General features: G+C 49.8%; 1 protein-coding gene across 3 annotated transcripts in view; it reads right to left on the bottom strand.

Moving 5' to 3' along the window:
- FGF18 (fibroblast growth factor 18) overlaps positions 1–23,232 on the bottom strand; it is a 74,531-nt gene that overhangs the window by 11,973 nt on the left and 39,326 nt on the right. For all 3 annotated transcript variants that reach the window (XM_015615600.3, XM_015615601.3, XM_015615602.3), the window contains one exon: positions 3,933–4,039. In XM_015615600.3, the coding sequence (XP_015471086.1) occupies positions 3,933–4,039 (107 nt within the window). The remainder of the gene's footprint in view (positions 1–3,932; positions 4,040–23,232) is intronic.

The raw sequence follows: 23,232 nt of genomic DNA, 5'->3' as shown, positions 1-23,232 counted from the left end.
CAGACCCCTGACTGCAAATGCTCTCCTGCCAGAGATGGGACAGGACAGGGAAGGGCAATCTCTGCAGCATCCTGCAGTTCTGGAGAGTTGGATGTCTGAAAGGACAGGCTCAGCAAGAGCAGCTGAAGCCCAGCTCAGGTAAGAGCCACCTGCTCAGCCCAGGCTGCTCCTCGCCCCGGGAGACTTCAAAGACTTACCCTTGCCAGCCTTCAGCAAACACAACATCCCCACTCCCCCATGGCCTTATCTCAGTGCACGAGATAAGAGAAGCTGAGGCAGAGAGAAAAAGCACAGAAGGACTCCCCAGGAGAACCAGTTAGAAGCTCAAGAGCTCCTCCAAAGAGACCATCAGCTCCTCTTCGCCTCTAGCACTGAATTACTGCCAATATTCAGAACTGTTGTGTTCTAGATGACTTGTCACCTTGTCACAATGGACAAGGCACATCATGCCTCTCCTTGGAAGAAGAACTGCACCTTTGAGTCCTCTTCCCCCCATGCTTTTATAAGCCCGAGATAAATAAACAGGTTTAATAACTTTTTAAAAAAGACAAAAAGGTTTCTCAGAAAAGCAGCTGTCATTCTTGTTCTGAATTTTCCCATTTTCATCTTTCTCCTTGTACTACGATTTCACCACAAAGCCTGGAGAAGAGAGAGCTCTGGGAAGAACTTATTGCAGCCTTTCAGTATTTAAAAAAGGTTAAAGAAAGATGGGGACAAACCTTTTAACAGGACCTGTTGCAATAGGACAAGGAGTAATGGCTTTAACAAAAAGATAAATTGATACTAGTCATAAAGAAGAAATTCTTTACTTTGAGGGCACTGGCAGAGATTGCCCAGAGCAGCTCTGGCTACCCCTGGATCCCTGAAGTGTCCAAGGTCAGGTTGGACATTGGGGTTTGGAGCAGTCTGGGACTGTGGAAGGTGTCCCTGCCATGGCAGGAGTGGAATGGGATGAGCTTTAAGGTCCATTCCAACCCAAAAAATTCTCTGATTTTATAATAAATTTCAGTGGTCCACAGAAAACCTCAGGAAGACCAGAAAACTTGGGACCTACAATTTTTACGTAGCAGCAAAAAGCCATAGGCAAAGAAAGATATGGGCAGAAGTAAAAAGAAATAAAATTAAATGTTTCTTGTGCCTTCTTCAAAACAACACCAAGAATTCACAAAAAACACACTTGAGTTTGTTTTCCCCAGGTGCTGCTCACCTGTAACAGAAAAGTCACTGCTGTACAACACATCCCCTGTCTCGTTTTCCAGAGCACCACGGAGTGCCAGTGACCTCAGCAGCTGCTGTTGGGAGAGCCTGCCCAAAACAGCTCCTTTGGTCCCTGCTGGCTGTGAACACACCCAGCAACACCTGAGACAGGCAAAACCCACCAGGTTTGGGGCTCCTGAGCAGGCTCTGTCGCAGGGCTCTGCTGGGAAACATTGGTGGAGGTGCAGTTGCCAGAAATAAAGACACAAAGGCTGCTCCTCTTGCCCCGGGGGTTAACCTGCTTCCCTGCAACACAGCCAGCTCCAAGCTGGGGAAAAGCCCTGTCCACCTCTGGAGCTCTTGTGTTCATCACTGGTTCCAGCTGAGAACAACAACAACCTGCTCCTGACCATGGCACTCTTCGTAGGTGATTATGGGACTCAAAAGGGGCTAAATTCAAAGCAGGTTTTCAACTGGGGAGGATCCAAAACTGCTGAGTGAGGAGCAGAACAAAGCCAGGTGGCACGTGCTGGTCTGCTTGGGGATCATGAGTGTAAGGCAATAGGAAAGCAGCAGGGGAAAGGCTCCAGAGGTTGGTCCCATGGCTCCTCTCCTTCCAAATGAACATAGCTGGACAGCCATGGAGCAATCCCTTCGTGGGCTTCACTCCCCTCCACCCCCAGACTGAACTTAAATATTTGTATAAGCCCAGGCATAACTTTCGTCTCATGTTTTCCTTGGGGTTTACTGGCTGTTTGGAGCATGCAGGCTAAAAGGCATTCCCTCAAACTCTTGCCACAAAGAGAGCTGAAGCCATGACATTAATTAAAACCACACTCTTTGGTATCTAGAAGACATGCTATTGTTTTCTTTTGTTGCTCATGGGGAGCTGTTAATGTGGGCGACACATCTGGAACATTTTCCTGCCCAGGTTGGCTGCTTTGGGAACTTGTCACAGGCTGGGCTGGGAGGGCAGCAGTATTTACAAGAACAGACTTATTTATTCTTTGTCACAAAACATTTGCCAGCTTAACTCCACGAAAAGCACATGGTGGTGGTGGGGGGAAAGGGTTTGTGCTGCCTGAAAGGTGAGAAGCTAAAGAACTGTCCTGCCTCAGCACCCAGTAGGTCAAATCAAGGGATGAGCCTGAAACACACACTCCATACAAATACACAGAATGTTTGGAAAAACTGATGCTGACTTGGCCAGGATGCTCCTGAACACTCTGTGCAGACCAGGAAAGGCTGTGGGCTGCCCTGTGCCACTGCTGACCCACCTGGGACAAGGTCTGCTGAAAAAAAGGTGAGATTTTGTGTTCAGTTTACCCCACCTGAGTGCTTCTAAGATCTCCACGGCTGCTATCAGCACCTCCTAAACATGCACAACATTATCCTTGTAACACTTCAGGGGAAAATGCTATGATTGCATTTAAAGGACGGAAAATTAAGGCACAGAAATATCTAAGGCAGGTTTGTGTCCAATGCAACCTTCAAAAGCATCCAGCACAGTTTAAATCCAGTTGAAATAATTCCCAATGGGGTCCAATAATAATTCCAGTAATTTCCAATGAGACCAATGGGGTCCCACGCAGGGTGGTAACACAAGTGCAGGAAGCAGAGAGAATTGGATGCTTTGCCCCAGCCCTCCCAGAGTGTTGATTTCCATTTCTCCCTGACTTTAAGCAGTGCCCTGGATGCCTCCTGCCTCGTCAGGCAGCTCCAAAGCAGGTCAGGCACAGGGCCCTGGCTGGCAGCAAATAACCTGGGCTTAGCCTCCACAGAGCATCTGCTCCCCAAGGAAGCACAGGTGGAAGAGGGAGGGATCCTCCTGGGAAGGCAGTGTCCCACAGGTGTCGCTCCTGCCACCACAATAGTAAATAATTTTTCATCAGAGGCATTTGGTTTCTGTTTGGGAGCGTGGCTTACACTGCCTTGACTCAAAACAAAACTCAGCTTGCCTTTTTCACAGCCACAGAGATACTAGGTTTGAACTCCTGGCAGTGCTAAGTGAGGGCAGCAGAGGTTTGAAAGCTGGAATATTCTATTTCACATTTATTTTTTGGTGGCACTTCAGCTTTGCACAAGCCTCTGCCTGGTTAGCAAGCCTCCAGCTTTTCCAACAATAAAGAAGGACTGTGTGAGTTACAAAAACAGCTAATACACAAAAAATACTACTTCAGCACACAAGCTGGGCTGAAGGACTGAACACGCTGTAATTTGCTACATGCTTCCATTGTGGGGGCATCCCCCAGAGTTCTGATTCCAGCCCTGGCTGTGCCACACCAGTCCCTGGCTCCTGGCTGCCAGGAAGGAGCTTTCTGCTCCAGCACAGTGCTCTGCTTGCCCTTCCACTCTGAATTTCTCCCAAAAGGAGTTCTGGGGGAAATTCGTATTTGGATGTCCCCCCAAAGGAAGATCAGGTGGGGAAGGTGCTGTGGAGGTGGCCATGGCACTGGGATGCTGAGGTGACATCCCGAGTGAGGCACGACCCCGTGCACACCTGCAGCAGCCCTGGAGAGCCCCGTGGGGCTGCAGGGCTCCTTTCACAGGCTGGGGGGCTCGATGGAGCCTCAGGAGAGCACCTGGGACAGCAAGAGCTGCCCTGCAAACCCCACATCCCCCGTCCTGCTTCTCATTTGAGGCTGACAGATGAGGCTCAAACACATCATTACAGCCTGGAGGAGGCTGCTCAAGGTAACACTCAGGTTACAAATGAATTAATAGGAAACACTTACCTTCCCCACTAGCTTGCCTTTCCTGTTCATGCAAAGGTAGAAATCTGTCTCCTTCCCTTTGATCCGGACTTGACTGCCAAAAGTGTCTGTTTCCACTAGAAGCTGGGCTTGGAAAGGAAGAAGAAAAGAAAGCATTTACCAGTGTGGTCCCAGGAAGCTGCAGGGTGCAGAGCTTGCCAGGGCACTGTTCCTCTGCACCACAGCACGCCCTGCAGGGCCAGCCCCAGGACCAGGCAGCTTGTGGCTCAGTGCAGGTGCAGGACTGACAGCTCTCCACTCATCCCCACACAGATAGTCTGGGTTTAGAGCTGCTTTACATGGAAACATGGAAACATGGATACATGGATAACCAACACACCTGTGGGCTCTGTCACACCTGCCCACCACCTCACCAGCAATGCTAGCTCACTGTTCAGAGAACCAGGAATTGCTTATGTTGGAGAAAACCTCTGAGATCATCAAGTCTGACTGTTCCCCCAGTCACAGCCACCAGATGTGGCACCCTACGTGACATCCATGTGGCTTTTAAACACCTCTGGGGATGGTGATGCCATCAATGCTCTGGGCAGCCCATTCCAGTGCCAGCACTCTCCTTCACGTTGCAGGAGGGTTCTTGGAGGGTAAGAATGTGGATTTTATTCTCATGAAGATGAAAGATTAGCATGATGAGAAAGAAAACCCTTTCCCCACAGCCAGCAGCCCTCAAACACTGAACAGAAGATCTTCAACCACACACTCCAGTGCAAAACCTGGCAGGGATCTCCCAAAGGTCGCCACAACAGCTCACAGGGAGAAATTTGGCACTGCCTGCTCTGTCTGATGCACACCCACCCTGCACATGTCCTGTGGGCCTGGTTGTGCTCCCAGGAGGTCACAGGTTTCTTTCTGGCAGTCCAGGTCCAGGTCTCAGGCTCTAGCTGGGAGAAACGTGGCCAATCTCTGTTTTGCAGGGTATTGATGCCAGAGCTGGTTTGCAGCAGGAGCCAGGGGGGAGGATGGATTGCTGCTGCATCTCCACAAAGCCCTGCTCTACCACAGCTGTACCTGCCCAAGGGGCCCAGCTGCCACCCAGATGAGCGGCGTGCCATCATCGTCATCATCTCAAACCCCAGACAGATCCAAATGCAGCCTTTTATTCCATCTCTAGCTAAACACAAATTCCAGTCATGCTCAAGATTCGGATTCCAGGAATTTCCCTGGAGAGGCAAGAACAGGCAGACTGGACATTTTGGTGCAGATCCATCTCCGACATGGAGGAGGAGAGAGGAGACATGGTTGAAACACAATGCAAGAATGTGTGAGTGTCAGCAAGTGCAGCTCCACGCTCCTGCTCTGGAAATACTCATGCCTGTGAGTTCTGAGCCCCACCATAGAAATACAGCTTTTGCCAAACTCTGGAGAATGTTTGATCTGCGCTGAAAAAAGTCACATTCTTTTTGGCATTCATATTTCAAACTTTAAAGCCCTCTAAGAGCAAATATGTTCATTGTAAGGATTTACCATGGGGATAGAAATAGGAGTTTGTTTCATTTAAACACATTAATATTTTTCCCACTTGTAAAGTCAGCTTTTGGCTTCTGCAGCAGTGCAAATATCACAAACCTTTAACTCACAAGGGCCCTAAACAATTTTCCCCTCGCAGCTCAATCACATCTGTAAGTTCAGGGGTTTCCAGTTACTAACTGCTTACATTTATTTAGATATATTTGTTAAACCTGTTATCACTGGGGATATTTAAATTATAACTTCTTTCTGACAGCAAGTGGGATAATGCCTATATTACAGCAGGATATTACTTGCAATCATGCAGAGATAGGGATATTTATGGAAGTTTTCCAGAAATTCCTCATGGGTTTAGATACCTATGATGGGAGCAGCCTGAAGCAACAGTTGGGTGCTGCCCACTTGGTCCCCTCACCTGCCAGGGCAGTGTCAAACCTGTGCCCATTCCTGTGAGGAAGGGCCCCAGCCAGGAATAACCCCTCGAAGTGAGGATATCAAGGTGGGCCAGCCAGGAGGGGGTGATGGCACAAGGCAAGGACAGCTCCTCCAGGGCAGGCTGAGCAGCGTGGCTGGAGCCCAGCCCACGGCTCCAGGAAGCTGCTCAGGTGCAGTGCAGCCCTGACACACAAGGGAACAGCAAAGGTGACACCATCTGCCTTTAAAGAGGTGACTCTGGAAGGGCTTCTCCTCTCAGGAGCAGAGGATGGAGCTCAGCCTCAGAGAGGGAGAGCAGCAGCCAGCGCACGAGCAGAGCCCACAGATGTCCAGTGGCCAAAGCAGCCGGGCACGGGCACCCAGCACAGGGGCCAGGTGAGAACAGGACAGCTCCCTCGAGCTGTGAGGCACTCCCTGCCTGCTCCAGCCTGAGAGGGAAAAGCTGCTGAGAGCGACTCTGAACATCACATCCAGGCTCTGGGCAGCCAAAGGAGGAGCTGACACCGACAGAACCCTCACCACAAGAGCTGTGGTCCCAGCAGCTCCCACCCCTCCGATGCAGGTCCCGTGCTCAGATGGACAAACACGGGGCACACTGGCTCGTGTTCCCCACCCCCTCGCTCTGCAGCCAGTATGAGTAATATCCAAGCTGATTTTAATTTGAAAAATATCACCTTAAAAAGATGCCGGTTCCCTGCTGTGAAAATGAAAACCATCTGGATGGAGTGATTTCAAATAATTAATCTAGGACTCCTTTGGCACCGCTACTAATTAAAATACGATACCTTTCTCCCCCTTTTAGAATAAAAAATTTAACTAAAGTTTAAAGATCTAATAAAATAATGTCATAATTTAGAACTAGATGGAAGTCACCTTTCCTGCGGGCTGCAGAGGTTCCAGCAGCGCTGAGATCCCTCCCAGGCAAGTGCCAGTGCACAGCCCGAGCAGCAGAGGATAAGCGAGCATCCAGTGGGAATTCTGTGCTGGCAAACACAGCAGCATCCACGCCAGGGCCAGCCCAAAGCCCCGGGGACCTTCCTGCACCAAGGAGCGGGAGCAGGAGGTGCAGCAGAGGATGTCTGATCTCTGCTGTGACCTGAGCTGCCCTAAGGCACACCAGGGCCTCACAGAGGTTCCCACTTGTGCAAAATCTGAGTCTTAAGATGTTGGAAGCATTGCCTTATTTCTAGGGAGCCCTGGCCCCCCTTTTCTCCCCAGGAGACCGGTGCAGGGTTATGGCCCAGCAGGCGTCCAGACTGCAGCACCCCTGCAACTTCTTTGTGCAACAAGCATCTACCTAAGTTCTCTCAGGCACCTTAAACAACACATCTAAAATCCTCTGGGATGAATCCCAGCCCTGAAGGATGCAACCAGAGTTCCTGGGGGGTGGAGGCTGACCCAGCACAAGAGGCTGCTCGTGTCTCCCACTCCACTCACACACAGCAGGAGAAAAGCCACCACCAACACATTTTACATTAATTTGAACTGTTCTTGGAATGCTGCCCTGTGATAAATATGCCACAGCACAATGGAAGAGCCAAGGAAAATCCAAGAGAATGTGCAGGAGAGCTCATGGTGTGCCACCATGCCAGAGCAGCATCCCCACAGCACTCTGCTGCTCAGCACACCTGACTTCCAGCCCCATCTGTCCCTGGACACACCACACAGAGATTACAATCTTTATTTTCAAAGGCCCTGCGCTTCAATCTTCAGATCAGGCGCTATTGTTTGAATTCTTTGAGAGCTAGATATTCTGATATATTTTCCTGGGGAATAAAAAAAAAAAGCAAAAGAGAAACGATGTCTTTAGAGGGTGAGATCTCCTGCTACATGTTTTGCCTTATTGGCCCATTTAACCTAAACCTTCCTGAAAACTCCCACTGGAAGAGACTGGAATTCCTCACAAGTCTAGGTGAAAAGGATTACATATATATATATATGTGTTGAAAAGCTATCTACCAGCTAAGAAAACATGAAGTCAGGGAGATATGTGAAGGTGGCAGAAAATATGCCAAATTATCTTTCAGCTATTTCCTGGGAGTGGGAGGACAGAAGCCAGAAAGGCACAGGGAAAGAGAGGAGAAAGAGGGTACCTGAGAAGTGTAAGGTTTTCAAATTCCAATCACAAAATCCTCAGGTCCAGATAAAGAGATAAAGGGGAAAACACAAGAAGGGTGCGGAAGGACTGGATACTTCAAGTCTATCCACTGGTTTGGGTTTTTTTGCAGGTGAAACCCCTGCAAAGGGAGCCACAGGGAGAAGGAACACAGCTGCTTACACTGTCCACAGGCACCTTGCAGTCAGCCAGATACAACAGGTTTCCTGGGGACAAGGATCTCAGAGGGGACCAAGATTTTGTTGCTTAGGTTGCACTTCTTTTTCTGAAACAGTCAGGGAAGAACTGTCAGAGTTGTAACCATTTCCAGGGAATGAAGAGGATGCAGTGGCACACTGAGGCTGAGAGCACAGCCCCTGGGATGGAGGGCAGCTCTCCCACTTTGTCACCCTGGTGCCAGGACATTCCCATCATTCGCAGAGCACAGACGGCGTCTGATGGGAGAGTAAAATTCACTCTCTGCTGGGACTGAATCTTCTCCCGAGACTCCCAGCACGGACAGCAGCACTTAAATACTTGAAACCTGTCCAAACCCTGCCTACCCCTACCAAAACCACGTGAATCCCTTCTGCAACCACAACAGCAGAGAGCATGACCCTGTCTCCACAGCCATGATGTAATGATGAGGGAATAACACCAAAATTAGGTAAAGTCTGGAGGATCTAATGAAGCCTGCTGGCTGTGGCCCAGTGAGGGAGTCAAGGCTGCATCCCTAAGTTTTGTCTGCACACTTGCATAGTCCCACAAACTGAATGGTAATTAATGGTTATAATCCACAGAACCCAACTCCCTTCTCAAATATTCAGGTTCCAATTAGGAGCAACCACCCCAATCAGTGAGGCTTGTGCTCGGGAGGGCAGAGCTCTGACCCCACTGCCCTGAGCTCATCCTGTCTGTCCTGAGCCCAGCATAGGCACGTCAAATTATTAAATGGGATGTTCCTGGGGAGGAAGACTAAGAGCAGCTCCAAGGCCTAGGCACCAGATATTTTTTGATTGAAGCCACCGTGTTGCACGAACCAGGGAAGTGCTGGGTGTCAGCGCAGAGGCTGCTCAGAGAGCAGCTCCCAGTCCTGAGCCAGGGTTTGAAAGATGCTCTTACTCTAAATAAGGATTTAAGTGCTGTAGCTTTCACTCAGCCAGCACTCTACCTGTTGCACCTGGGGACAAAGACTTTTTGGGGTGTAAAGTTCTCGGGGCATCAACACATACACCAAGTGCCAAGTTCCCATCACAGGGTGGGAAGGGAAGCAGGAGCAAGGGCTCTGTGAACAAAGGACAGGCTGCAGACTCAACCTGCCACCCGCAGAACTCGCTAGCTCTCAGGAACCAGACAGGTTAAATATTTGCATGGGAGACATCAGAAGAAAAATCTATAATGCAGCAAAGCCCTCAAAGGCACTTCCACTACAGCAACCTGATCCTGTAAATACTCGCACACAAAGGGCTTGGCACACATCGGAAGTCCCTCGAGTGCTGATAAAGCCCCTACACGGCTTCGGGGTCCCGTCCGTGGCAGCGCCCGCAGGGTGGGAGCACAGCCTGGGACAGGCTTTGGGCTCGCTGCCCACCTGCCCCAGGGGATGGAGAACTGCGAGATCCCGGCACCGAGCCCGCGTTCCCTCCGGGCTCCCCGCTCCGAGCTCCCGGCTCCAAGCTCTCCCGGCTCCGGGCTCTCCTCTCCGAGCTCTCCCGGCTCCGGGCTCTCCTCTCCGAGCTCTCCCCGCTCCGGGCTCTCCCCTCCGAGCTCTCCCCGCTCCGGGCTCTCCTCTCCGAGCTCTCCCCGCTCCGAGCTCTCCCCGCTCCGGGCTCTCCTCTCCGAGCTCTCCCCGCTCCCGGCTCTCCCCTCCGAGCTCTCCCCTCCGAGCTCTCCCCTCCGAGCTCTCCCGGCTCCGGGCTCTCCTCTCCGGGCTCTCCCCGCTCCGAGCTCTCCCCTCCCGGCTCTCCCCTCCCGGCTCTCCCCTCCGAGCTCTCCCCTCCGGGCTCTCCCCTCCGCGGCAGCCGACGGGAGCTGCGGGCTCCGGGCGATGCTCGGGGAGCTCCCGAAGCACCGCCTGGCCCCAGGGAGGCTCCTGTCCCACATCCAGCATTCTGAGCTGTCCCTTGGCGCTCCTGGCCTTGTCTGCAGCACGCAGCACCAAGACATGCAGGAGTGTCCGTGCCGGTGCCGGTGGCAGCCCGGGTGGGCAGCTGTGCAGGCAGGACACGCTGTGCTGCGGTTCACCCAGCCCGCGGTGGCCAGGACAGAAAGTATCACTGCATGCTCTTTAATATCTCTCCCCACTATTTAATGTCAGCCTCCACTGTTTAATATCCCTCTCACATCATTTAATATCACTCTCACACTGCTTAATATCACTCTTCACTATTTAATATCACTCTCTAGTCAAGCCTGACACACCATCCCTAGAACCATGAAATCACAGAATGGTTGGGTTGGAAGAGATTTTCAAGGTCTGCCAGTCCCACCCCCCTGGGCAGGGACACCTTCCACTAGACCACACTGCTCTAAGCCCTGGCCAGCCTGGCCTGGACCATTACAGAGTTCTTACCTGTAGGGATGCCCACCCAAAAAATTTCCCAACCCAAAATTTCCCTTCCCTTTCAGCAGTGGCTAACACCCAGGGGACAATGCTGAGCTGGTGTTCCCCAAGCATCTCAGGGATCACCTCAAGCAGATTCTGCCTCCCTACCCTGTAAAAATGTGTTGTTCATGCCAGAATGGCACTATCAAGGTAAAAAGGTTCTAAAACATGAAAGTCCTCTTCCCCAAACCACCCAGGCTCTATCAAGGTGTAAAGGCTGGGTTGGACCTGATCTTGAAGGTTTCTTCCAACCTAATGATTCTGTGATTCTATAGGATGACAAAGCTTCCAAACATAGTCCCTACAAACTCACTCTAGTCACCACATCTTGGGAGAAGCTTAAATGAAAATGTGCTAATTTGAGGTCCTTTATTAGCCTACACATATGAAAACTGTTTGAGAGTTCAGCAGATACAAGACCAGAATCAGACCAGAATAAATACCAAGGTCTAAGAGATTTTTATCCAACTTAAATAAAACTTTAGTAAATCCCTGAATCTGTAATTCTGTGGAAAACAAACCAAACTAAGAAACACACAGAGAAAACACCCTCCAAGTTCCATATTTTTGGCCCAAGCTGGCACTACCCAGAGGCTGGTCATCCCTTAGCAGTGTGAAAAATTAATGTAAAATATTGTCATTCTAACATGAAGCCATTTGCACCCTTTGGTATATCTAAGAAAACAGGATTAAGCAGTGGGAAATCAGACTTGACCTCTTGCAGATGTTTTATACATAATTCACCATAAGAGACACTAAAAATATTTTGGCAGTTGCTGCAGGGCTGGTGAAGAAGCTTATCTAGAGCAGGTTCAGTAGAAGCGGAGGAGGGCAGGTTCTGTGCTTCAGAAATGCCTGGAGGGGATGGCTGTGAACAAATTGTGCCCTGAACTTTGCCACCTGCACACTTGCCATGACTAAGAAATAAGCCTGGAAAGAGAAACGTTGAGATTGTTAGCACAGAAATTCCTCTATCTCACCAGGGTGTCCTGCTGCCTCCAAGCACAGCTCAAGTGGACAGCATTTCTACACAGGCAGGAAAACTGCTTGACAAGCTGCCAGGCTCTGAGTCTGGAATTACTGAAGGATGAGCCTCAAAAAAGTTCAGAAGATCTGTTATGCTTGAAAAAGCACCTAAAATGAAAAATAAAGGGCCAAACCCTGATGTCTTTGATCATTCTCATTTGAATAAACTCCTATTGACACAGTCAAGCCCAACAGACAACGACCTCAGAAGCTGGCCCCGAGCTCCTCGCTGAAACACATCCAAAGCGCCGGAGTCTCCCGGGTCTGGAAAGAGTGTGAACCTTTCCCGTCCTCACAGAGGGTTAGAATTACTGCAAGAACAAACCCCAATGAAGTTATTTTGACTCTCTTGTTCCCAGTCTCAGCTGGACCCAATAAAAACACTGATGTACACACGAATAAGTCAGGAGAGAATGGCCAGCTGGGAACCCCGTGTGCTCTTGTGCCTCTGCAGAGCTGCTCTGCTTGTGCCCAGAGCACAGGGCAGGGCACAGGGACCCTGCAGCACTGCCCACCTCCCTTGGGTGCTCCCAGTGATGTCAGCACCACCATCTCCCCTTTCCAAGGAGTCCCAAACACATAAATCTCTCCCACATCGTAACACCGAGATGGTTCCACACACTCCAGAAGTCAGCACGTCCAGGTTCCTCTGCTGTGGTTGTGAGTGCTCCAAAACAGGGCTAACTGGGAGGAATGTGTCAAGCAGCTGCAGGGTTGGTTGAATTAAGATTGTCAGACGTGCCTGATACACAAAGATGTTAAGTTCTACCAAGCAGGACTCTTATTCTGCACCAGTAAAAACTGAAATAAGGATAATTAATTTAATGGATCAGAATATCAGTGTGTTTGTGCATTTTCTCAAAGGGACTCATTGTAACATTCCCTTCTTCCAGCAAGTGAAAAATATGCTGAAAATAAAGTTGCAGGATGCTCTGGTGTTTTCAGTGGGATTCTCGTGGCTCTGGAACCCAAAGGAGCAGAGGCAGCAGCACAACCTACCAGAAGAAAATGTTCTGGCACATGGGGAAAATTCCTCTCTATTTTAATGTTTTAAGCAGGATTTGCTCTTAGACATGGTCACAACACAGAGTGTCAAAGATACCTGACTTCTTAGTGCTTGTGCTGCTGAAGCTCCCTTTTACCAGATGAAAGATAACTTGTTATTCAATGAAGTACAGAAAATCATCACTCTTGGGTCAGAGGATATAATAGAGTGTGACTATTTTGGGGTAAGGGTTAAAAGATGTGGGGGAGGACTGATCTACAGCCCCTGGGGACATCTGGATCCAGTTGCACCCTGAAGAGTGCCTTGGAGAAAATCCTCTGCACCAGCCCCTTTGGAGAGGTTTCTCCCATCAGACACAGCACAGTTCTTACAACTGCTCTCAGGGCAGAAGCAACAGAAATAACACAACAACCACCCAAACTCAGGTATCACATTAACTCTCCCTTTAGCACCTTTGCTTTCACATATTTATTTTTGGAAGCATTCATCACGGGACTTCTCTTAAACTGTTACCCCTAGTCCTCAGCATCTGTAAGACTATATACTTCCCTTTTACTGCATTTTAATTGCATGAGAAGTTTTAAAAGTTTGTTTTTTTTTTTTCTTCCCTGAAGTCATTTGGGACAAAAGGCATCTGGCACTGGGTATTTAAATAAGACCTGTCAGAACTGTAAAATTAGTTTTACGTTTTAATAAAGGTACTTTAAAAATCTCAAATATAATTCTGCATTCAAACCATAAGTGTTTGGATTAAGAAAAGCAGATCCCATGTTAAATCTTAATACAAAAAATAAACCAAGTACAGAACGAAGCCAGTCCTCATCTGTGGCATTATGAAGAGCAGCAAAGAAAAGAAGTAATATCTCCAATACCTTTTTGGGGGGTGGGGGCATTCTGAGTTTAAAGAAGCAGCATTGACAGCAGAAAATTGTATCTGTATTATATTATATTATTTGCTCTTTATATCAGTTTATCTAAAGACCCAGGCCACCTTTAAAGCTCAGACTGAGCCCCACATTTCCATCCAAAATTCTCTCCACTCTTTCTGTCCTCACTGGGATGGACCATCCTGCCCTGCTCTCCCCCCCTCGAAGGGGTGGCCCCAAGAACCCAAAGGGCAAAAGGTTCCTGGAGGTGGTGGGTGCCATGGGCAGGGGACATCTCTGCTCCACAGCCCACACCCATCCAAACTGGGACTGGCAGAGCTCGCTTGGCTTGGAGGGCTCTGTGATCAGTTCTGCAGCCAGCACAGAATTCACCCAAGGACCTGCAGACAGACAGACAGACAGACAGAGGACAAACCCAAACCCTCCTTCCCAGTGAGCACATTCCTCCTCCCCTCCAGGACACCTTCTGCCTCCTTTTATCTCCCTTCAGCCTTGGAGTGCCCAGGGAATTGCCCAGCCCTACGCAGACCTGCAGGCCACGTCTGTGTGCCAAGCCTGGACGGCTGCCCCCACCTTTGGCAGGGGAGGATGAAGCCACCTTTGAACCCTGCTGAGGTGACCAGGTCCCCCATGCTGGCTGCCACTGCTGAGACACTCCCATCCAGCACAGAGGTCACACCACAAGGACACACCACAGTGCTGGGACAAGAGACAGCCCCTGGCCAACAACACCTTCTCCAAGGGCTTTACAGCCCAGCAAAAAGCCTGACCTGTGCCAGAAGGGAGCCACTTCTCCATCCAGGACCCCAAAGGAGTAAAGGAACCAGCTAACACAGACTAAGGAGCTTCAGTGCAAGCTCCTGGTGGGGAATTCCCTGACCTTTAGGATCCCTTCCAAACTGAAGTGTTGTGTGCCTGGGGTGTGGTTTTCCAAGAGCTCAGCAGGCCTGGCTCTCCTCTGAGGGCACAGCGTGGCTGAGGGGAGCGGGCACAGGTGCAGAACAGCTCGGGGCAGCCCCCAGCCCCAGCCATGCTGTCACCTCCCAGCGCCAGCTGCCCAACCTGGCGCTTCACCACAGGTCACCTCCGGCGCCAGGAGTTACCGCTCATCCCCCAGCGGGCCGATGAAAAGGAGACAAAAAGCAGGCTGCTGGTGAATGACAGCAGTGGGTGGCCCAGCCCTGCACACAACAGGCACAGCCAAGTGTGTCTGGCACCAGACAAAGCTCGGGCTGGAGGTGTGTGGGGCAGCAGCGCCAGCGCCGCTCTCACGGCGGGGCACCCGGCCATGTCGCCTCACAAACCCGCTCCTCGCTCCCAGCTCTTCCCCAGGGCCGGGTTTGTTCTTTGCTCTGCCGTCTGCCGTGTTGGGACATCAGCAGCTCTGAAAAGAAAGCAGGCCAAACCCCCTCAGATGGTGCATTTAGAGCTTCCCCTTGCGTTCCTGTGGCTTCCTTGCCATTTTCCCGCTGCCCTGGGAAGCGTAGCCGGATTTTGGGGTGGCAGCCTGACCCCTGCGCCCCACATCAAGTGCTGCCAACGCGTTTTGCATTTGTGCTCGGGGCAGGAAATCTCAGCTTCCAGTGCCAAGGGGTTAATTATAATTTATATAGCAAGATCTCAGGCTACGGGAATTGTTTTCTCCAGCTAATTAAGTGGTGCAATTACCTTTGAGAATCAAAGGGATACTGGTACTCAGCTCTGAGAAGCAGACTACAGGCATTTAAGACACAAGGACACCTTTGCTTTTCTACATGTTCTTCATTTATGATGTAGATCATTAGCAAGAAATTGTCATGCTTCTTGATCCATCACCACAATGTCCTGCTGACCCCCCACTGGAAGCCACTGAACAGGGCACCACAGAGCATTGTTGCTTTCCCTGTGACTACCTGTCCTTCCAGCAACATGCTCAGCTGGCCCATCACCTGCTGCTCAGGGCTCTGGCAAAACTTCCTGCTTACTAATTAACAAAGCCTCATGATGAGCTTGAGGTGGGCAATGCCTAACAGCCCAGTCTGTGCTCAGACCACAGACTCAGCATTACTCTCTCCCAAAGCAAGCAGTGCATTGATGAATGTCATATTAACTTGATAATAATGATTGTATTTATTTGTAAATATTATTATCAGTAATAATTATAATATAATATTAATTTAGTGATAAATATTCCTACACTGTCCCATGGCAGCTGCTCTGCACTGCCCTGTCCTACCCAGTGGTGCAGTGCAAACCGGAGGACACCACTTGAAAATCCCCCCCCTCCCACAAGCTCTTCCCATCAGCTCCTTGGCTCTGTGTTTGTGCAGGGGCTTAACAGCTCCAGCTCTCTGTTCCCCCCACTCCCGGAGGTGACCGCTGAGCCATTTGCAAGGGGTTAATGGAACTGAATATTCAGATGTGGGGAAGGGGGCGTTTGGGCTAAAGGCAGCAGTGAAAGGTTTGGTGATCCCTCAAAGTCCTGCTCTGGGGACTCTGCAGAGTTTCACATGCAGGGCTGCAGCCTCAGCCCAGCTTGGCACAGACTGTGCAGACTGACCCTCAGCCATTCCCCGTTTTTAGGGACACACGGGGCCATCGCTCTCTGGGAACTGAGTGTTGGAGTTGGAAACTGGTGTGTGCAGCTGGCAGCAGCCCACACAGGCTGCAGGGCTCACACCCCCAGGACAGCAGCAGCAGCACAGGTGAGGCTGGCAGAGGCAGGGAGACAAGCTGCCTCTAAAGAGGGGATTCCAAGAGGCTCTGTCTGTGCGGGTTAGAAATGAAGCTCACGCTGGCAAAGCCGGCAGGGGAGCTCAGCAGCTGGTCCCCAACATCAGCAGCTCTCCCGTGACCTGGTTACGCTGTGACACCTTTCTCAGGCTGCCCTTTGATGTGCTGGCTGTGCTGAACTTGTGCCCATGCAGAAGCACACTCCCCAAAACCACACCACATGAGGCACTTTGTTAAACGAGGAGGAGATAACACAGCTGGCACCTCGGCATGGAGAGATGGGACTGGCACCGCTCATCTCACAGGGAGCTCCAAGAAGCCCCTTTAGACCTGACAACCACCCTATCCCACAGGTATTGCCATCCCTGGAAGCCATCCTTTGTTAGCTGCTGCCAGAGAAAGGAAAAGCAGTTGCCATGAGCCACTTTATAAAACTACATCTGAAAAACTACACAGACCTGTACCAAGGAGAGCATTTCCAGTACAACCAAGTCCCCAGACAGAATAATCTGTTTCTCTTCAGGAGACCAAGCAAAAATCAGGAAGGCTTTCCTCTGCAAAGGTTGAGAATAATCAGGGTAGAAGAGAGGATGGCAATTTTTAGAGCATTTATTACTCTACACAGGAAGGCATCTTGCTTCTTGCTGGTGCAAGCAAGAGGTTGGCAAAGGACCTGTCTCAGCCCTGGAAAAAGCAAAAGAGGGATTACAAAACTATGCCTGTAGTCTCAGCTTAACCCACAAACCTGCACAGCATTCAATGAGAAAGATTGTAAAAGCTTCATCAGCAACACGACCAAGCTACATAGGAAAGAAAAAGAAAGGAAGGGCAGACCCAGAAGGAAATAAATTTACTCCAGCATCACCTTTCCCTACAGCTTGCTATTTATTGAAGAAGCAGCAAAAGCTTCAGTGCACTTCAGGATACAAACGCTGACACGGAAATTCAGAGCCCTGAGCCACTTCCAACAGGGAAAATTTACTGACCGCAGTCTCTTTGGAGGTCAAACAAAATCAATAGCCATTCTCTCCAGTCTGTCTCTAAACTAAGCTTCTTTCAAAGACGTCCAGAGAAAATGGATCATCTTTTGTTGTTGTGTGTGGTTTTGGGTCGGGCTTTTTTTTTGTTTTGCTTTTTTTTAAGTGGTCAAACATTCATAGAAGCATAAGAACTCCTTCCTCCCTAAGCATACTGAAAGGATTGTATAGAAGTCAACACTGCCCATCAGTTTTACTACACAATAGATGAGTTATCCACTTCTTGGGGAGGAAACCAAGCTGGAAGCTGCTTAGTGCTCGGCAAGAGGAAAAAATAAATCAATGTGTTTGCTTGATTGGGGTACGTTTAAAGCTGGTTGTCAATTAGTTCAACACAGTTTGCTGTTAGAGAGCACAACAATTTAGCCCCAGGAGCTGAAGTTTGCTGCATTTCCTCAGATTCCTCCTGCTGAGAGACAGATATTGGCTGCAGCCAGGTCAGGAATGGAGAAGAGGCGAGGCTGAAGTCACAGCCTGAGAGTGAGAGCCTGACATGGGATACAGCCAGTGGTGAGGGCTTCCTTCTGTTCTGAGCACACAGCACACCAGACTTGTGTCCAGAGAGAAGCAGAGGCAACATCTGGTTCTCACCCTGGTGCCCAGCATGTCTCTCCCCTCCCCAGCACTCACCTTCCGAGATAAACTGTAGCTCACACACCCTTGTGCAGATGGCATCATCCTCCCACACAAGTGGGTCACCCCAAGCTCAGCAAAAGGGCAGAAGGACCAAAGGGGGACAATGAAAAGCTTTGCCAATCTCCAATTTTTTGAGCAATGCAGATTCTTTCAAATCTCAATACAAAATTCACAAATGGGGACAAACCACAAAAGTCACTGCCCGAGGTCCCACTGAATGCATCCAAAGGAAAATCACTGCCTTCAGAGCAAGGGATCACCAATGGCTTTACCTGCCAGTTGTGTTGTGACAATCAGTGTTGGAAGACACTCTCCAAAGAAGTAATTCAGGCTGAGAAGGCTCTCAAAGAGGTGACCCAGCTCAACCCTCTGCTTTGGGCAGGACCACCAGGGCTAGGGACCATCACTGCCATCTGTGTTTCACCTACCCTGCAACAGCTCACGCTCCGAGCCAGTGCCATCCTGATCTGAGCACACCTGAGGGTGGCATTTCTGTGTCACCAGCGTGGCTGGAGAGGGACAGACACTGGGTGCTGTCAGCAGGACTGAGCACTGGCCCCAGCAGAGTGAGCTGCCCCCGGCCATGGCCGTGAGGCTCCAGTGCCCTGGCAGGCACAGGTAGTCAGGTTTGCCAGCAGGGACCCTCCCACACCGCTGGCACAACCTCCACGTTCGAGCCACACTTTGTCTCCAGCTCTCTTCCAAGCACAGCACACCCTGACTCCCATCACAGGAAGAAGGCTGTGTCCCCCCACCGCTGGAACTTCATTTCTGAGCGAGCACATTCAGCATCACACCATGAGAACCTTCACCCTGTGCCCACACGGCTCTGGTGGCGCTGGGACATCCTGGGGAGGCTCAGAACTGGCTCCAGCAATGGGGACCATCAAAAGTCCACCCCAGCTCCAGCAGCTGCAGGAACAGACCAGGCTGAGAGACAGAAACAAAAGTGCTGTTTCTTTGTAATGCTTTTTATCTCCCCTCCTCCAGCCCCCCTCAGGTGGGACAATTTACCCGGTGACTATAAAGCTCTTACATGTGCTTGTTAGCACCCCCAAATTAGTAGGTGTAAAGTCAATATCCTTTTGCCTATTTACCCCTAATGAGTCACCAGTCAGAAACTTCACTTGAAAAAAACGGTTACAAATGCAGATGCCGAAGCAAATGAAATAAAGGCGAGAATCACAAACGTTGCACAAAGGCAAGGGGCTGGGCACACCACACAGCACCAGGCCATTGTCACCGGCTCAAACCTAACAGCTTTGATTTGCCTCCCACCGGCTAAAATGGTTTGAAATGCAAGGTCTGAACAAAGGTGCAAGACACAGGAGGAATGGGAAGCACTGCTGGGCACTTAATCTCCTTTCAGCCTCACACAGGAGCTCCAGGAATGGCTCTGTTGAAGTCGGTGGAGTTTCAGGAGCGTAGGAAAAAGGATAATCAAGCCTTGTCTCTAACAGAGATCCAGCCCTGTGATCCCTCCATGCAACCAGCAGAAACCTTATTGGGGATTTATGCTGAAATTACCCTTAGGCACGTTCCTTCGGCACTGGAACCTGGGCCTCCATTACTGATCCCAACAGGACAAGACCAGCTTTTGGGAGCTGCGGTGTTCGCCTTCTAACTCAACCCAATGTGGAATTTGAAACTGGGAGCCCAAAGCATTCCCCAGTCTGCTCCAGCACTCACCCCTGCAAACTGTGAGTCTTGCAGCTGTTCCTGGCCAAGCACTGGGTACACCTGGACAATATTTTTTAGGTTTATCTGGTGCTTACATACCATCCCATTCCCTGCTGCTTCTCTGCTCTGAGGTCCTCACAGCCTCCGGAGACTGTGGGCGACATCCCCTGATGCTACAGCTCCCCTCTCACATTCCAACAGCCATTTCCTCTCCTGCTCCTCCCAAAAGCACTTGAGAACATCGGGTGTAAAGCAAAGCCCACCAGCTTGAAGCCAGGACCCCAAGCATGTCACCCACAATATGTCAAAGGCTCAGAGCAGCAGTGAGCCGCTCGGGAGCGGCGTGCACTCCTCTGTCCCACCAGCCCGGCGTTAGGACAAGGCCAGAGCAGCTGGGCACAGAGGAGAACAAGGGCTCCTCTCCAGAGTGCTACCTGGGCCAGCCCCTCCAGCCAGCACAGCTGCCGTGGAACACCCAGAGCTCCTCACAGCTGAGAGAGGCAGGGTCACGGCGCAGGGCTGGGGTTTGTTCCTCCTGCTTTGGGAAGAAAGGCACCTTTTTTTGGCAGCTGTGAATGCAGAAGAGGAGAAGGCCTTGGCACACGTTTTAGCTCACAGAGACAAGGCCAAAAAAAAAATCTGAGCACAACCCAGTCATGCTCCAAGCTCCACCACTCCAGGCAGCATCAGCAAAGGACAGGCACATCCCCAAGGCAGCTACAAGTCAGGGACACAAAGCTCAGGGTAAATTGAGAAGGTCTCAGCTCCTACGTAACCATAAAAGCATGGTTACTGTCTATTATGGGCATGCAGAAAACACTGGAAGTTCTTCAGGGACCAAAGTGGGCACTATTTGTTGCTGGCACAGCTCATTAAAAGGGATGTTCGCAGAGTTCATCTCCCTTGAACCCCAATAGCCCCACTGGAAGAAAGAGTAGGTGTTTCTTCTTTTTTACTGGGACTTCTCACTGCCTTTGCATCCAGCTCGCCTTCCACTTCTTGCGAGCACTGGGACTGCAGACACTCCACACGTTTCTCCTCTGCATCTGACTGGCAAGTCTGGAAAACGGCAGGATTGGAACGGCCTGGATCCCGCGGTTTCTGAGTGCTGATCGGACACTATTTCGTTCAAGCCACAGGTAGTCATTTTTGGGGGGTATTTTCAGCTCCCTTTTCGGATTCTTCCAGCTTTCCAAGCGTCATGCACCAGCAGTTTCTCCTCTTCACAACGTTGCTATTTTTCACCTTTCTGCCGAGCCCGGGGCTTGGTGCAGTTCTGTAGGGCCTGGGCCCTGTTCTCGCAGCGTTGTTCGTGTTTGCTGCAGAAATTCCTGACTATCTGTTTTTTCAAAGAGCTGAGGGGAAATGCGAGCAACTGAACTTGTATTTTTTTTATAAATTTTATATCTTTCTTGAGGAAACCCCAACCTGAAAACAAGAGCGGTCTCACAGCATGTCAAAGCACCAAATAATTACTCCTAACCAGGCCACCCGTGCTGTCTCCATTAGCACAGCCTCCTCACATCTCTCCACCTGCAGAGCTTTCATCCTGCTGGCACACCGGGAGGTGAGGCCGTTCTGGGCTGAGGGGGGGACACGTGAGGACACCGAGATGGTGACATTCATGTCACCTCATTATACCTGAGGAACAAAGTTCCTTCTGTGTCCAGTGTCTGAAGGGTCCAGCCCCAGTGTCCCACCAGCCCAGCTCAGCCAAGTGGAGCAGGAGATGCTCCAGGTGAGTGGGGTGGCCAATGCCAACACTCCCAGGAGTCTCCAGGAATCTGACCTTAGGAATCTCAAACAACAGCTGAGTGAGGCTCCTTCAAGGAGAAGTGTCATCTTTGCATCAGGTTTTGTATTTCCCATCCTGTCTTTAGTTAAGCAGATCTTAATAGTGTTATTGACATTTCTCATTTCTTCCAAATGTTTCTTGTGAAGGAAGAAATTGCTTTGGCCACTTGGCATCATGTATGGGAATGTTCACCCAAAGAAAAATGTACAAGAGCAGTTGTTGACAATGTTTTCCTTCCTTCTTCTCCAAAGTAAAAGCAATTAAAAACTCTTTTGGAAATGCAGACTAGCCTATTTAATTGCACCCCAAGAACCAACTTGAATTAATCACTGACTGTCCAAATGCTTAAACATGGGAAAACCTCAGAGAGCACAAAACAAGGTTTGGTAACAGACACCAACATAAAACAACTGCAATAAACCTAAAGGAACTGTCAGCATTTGTGCATAGAATCACTCCTGGCCTAGAAATATATTTAAAATTACGCAAACTTCTTCCAGAACTTCATCACAGAATGGTTTGGATTGGAAGGGAACCTAAAGATCACCTCCTAGTGTCCCTCCAGTACAGATTTCAGACAGAAGCGATCACTATACTGACACAGAGCCATGGAGGAGAAAGGAAAGCCCCAAGTTTGTTTCTGTGTTATTTCACCAGAGCCAGGGAAGAACATTTAACAAAGCAGCTGCTTGACCTTCATGGGAAAGCACCATAAACAGCAAGGCAGGAGCAGAAAACATCATATTGACCTCTCTTCAGGGGCTGGCATTCACATTTTCATAAAGTGTCTAAGAAGATAAATCACTATACTAATAATATTTGTATTGATTATCTAAACTGAAGCAGCAATCGACTCCATTGTCTCACTTCCTCTTAAATTGCTCACAGATGGGATCCTATTTCCTATTCTGCATTTCTAATGGGAACACTTAAATCACAGTGCAGAATTATATATACACACACACAAACTGTTAACAAAAACCCTTTTAGGACTTGCATGAAAATAAAGATTTTTCACTTTGTAGATCACTTTCCACTCCACAGAGAAATTAAAAATGACAAAGTATCAGCAGATCTCTAAATTACCTCTCCTCGTTATATCTGGGTCCCTAATATTTGCTGACAGACAGGCCTATGCTTTCCAAACCCAGTGCTTGGAGACTTGAAGTTTGGACACCGAGTTAAAAGGAGAGTCTCTTTTTTCCCCATGAAAGCCAAGGTTCTTTAAGCTATCTCAAGATCCAGGAGTAGGGAAATCCAAAATCAGTGTGGTGTCAGAGGGAAAATAAACAAAAGGTTTTGCTGTTAGTGCAGGTACAAAACAAGGACTGCTGCAGAGGGACTGAGCTTCAGGTCTGATGCTGGTTGGAGCAGGAGCTCAGGAGAGCAACTATTAAAATCAATAGTAAAGGAAACTGGAAACAAATTCATTGTTCAAAATAGGTTTGTCATTAATTGGAAAGGCTTGGATTTTTCTTAAACTTCTCATCCTGCCTAAGCAAGGCTTTTCCCCACCCTGGCACAGGCACAGGATATGGCAGAATAAAAACTGAAAATGTCTTCAACGTACAGATGGTTTGTGTAAGACACTTACAGAGTGTTTTAAATGGAACATTTCAGAGCCACCAGGAAGGTGAGGGCAGCCAAGAGCCCTTGGTGCCCAGAGCAAGCTGGGAGGCCCAGTTCCTGCCCGAGCCCCAGCCTCAACTCTATCCTCAGCCCCAGCTCCCTCCCAGCTCCATCCCCAGTTCCATCCTCTGCTCCATCCCCTGCTCCATCCCCAGCTCCATCCCCTGCTCCATCCCCATCACCATCCTCAGCCCCTGCTCCATCCCCAGCTCCATCCCCTGCTCCATCCCCTGCTCCATCCCCATCACCATCCT

This window comes from Parus major, unplaced genomic scaffold (genome assembly GCF_001522545.3).
Source record: "Parus major isolate Abel unplaced genomic scaffold, Parus_major1.1 Scaffold189, whole genome shotgun sequence".
Classification (NCBI taxonomy): domain Eukaryota; kingdom Metazoa; phylum Chordata; class Aves; order Passeriformes; family Paridae; genus Parus; species Parus major.
Note: the sequence above shows the minus strand (reverse complement) of the source record. Positions and strands in the feature narration are given on the sequence as shown.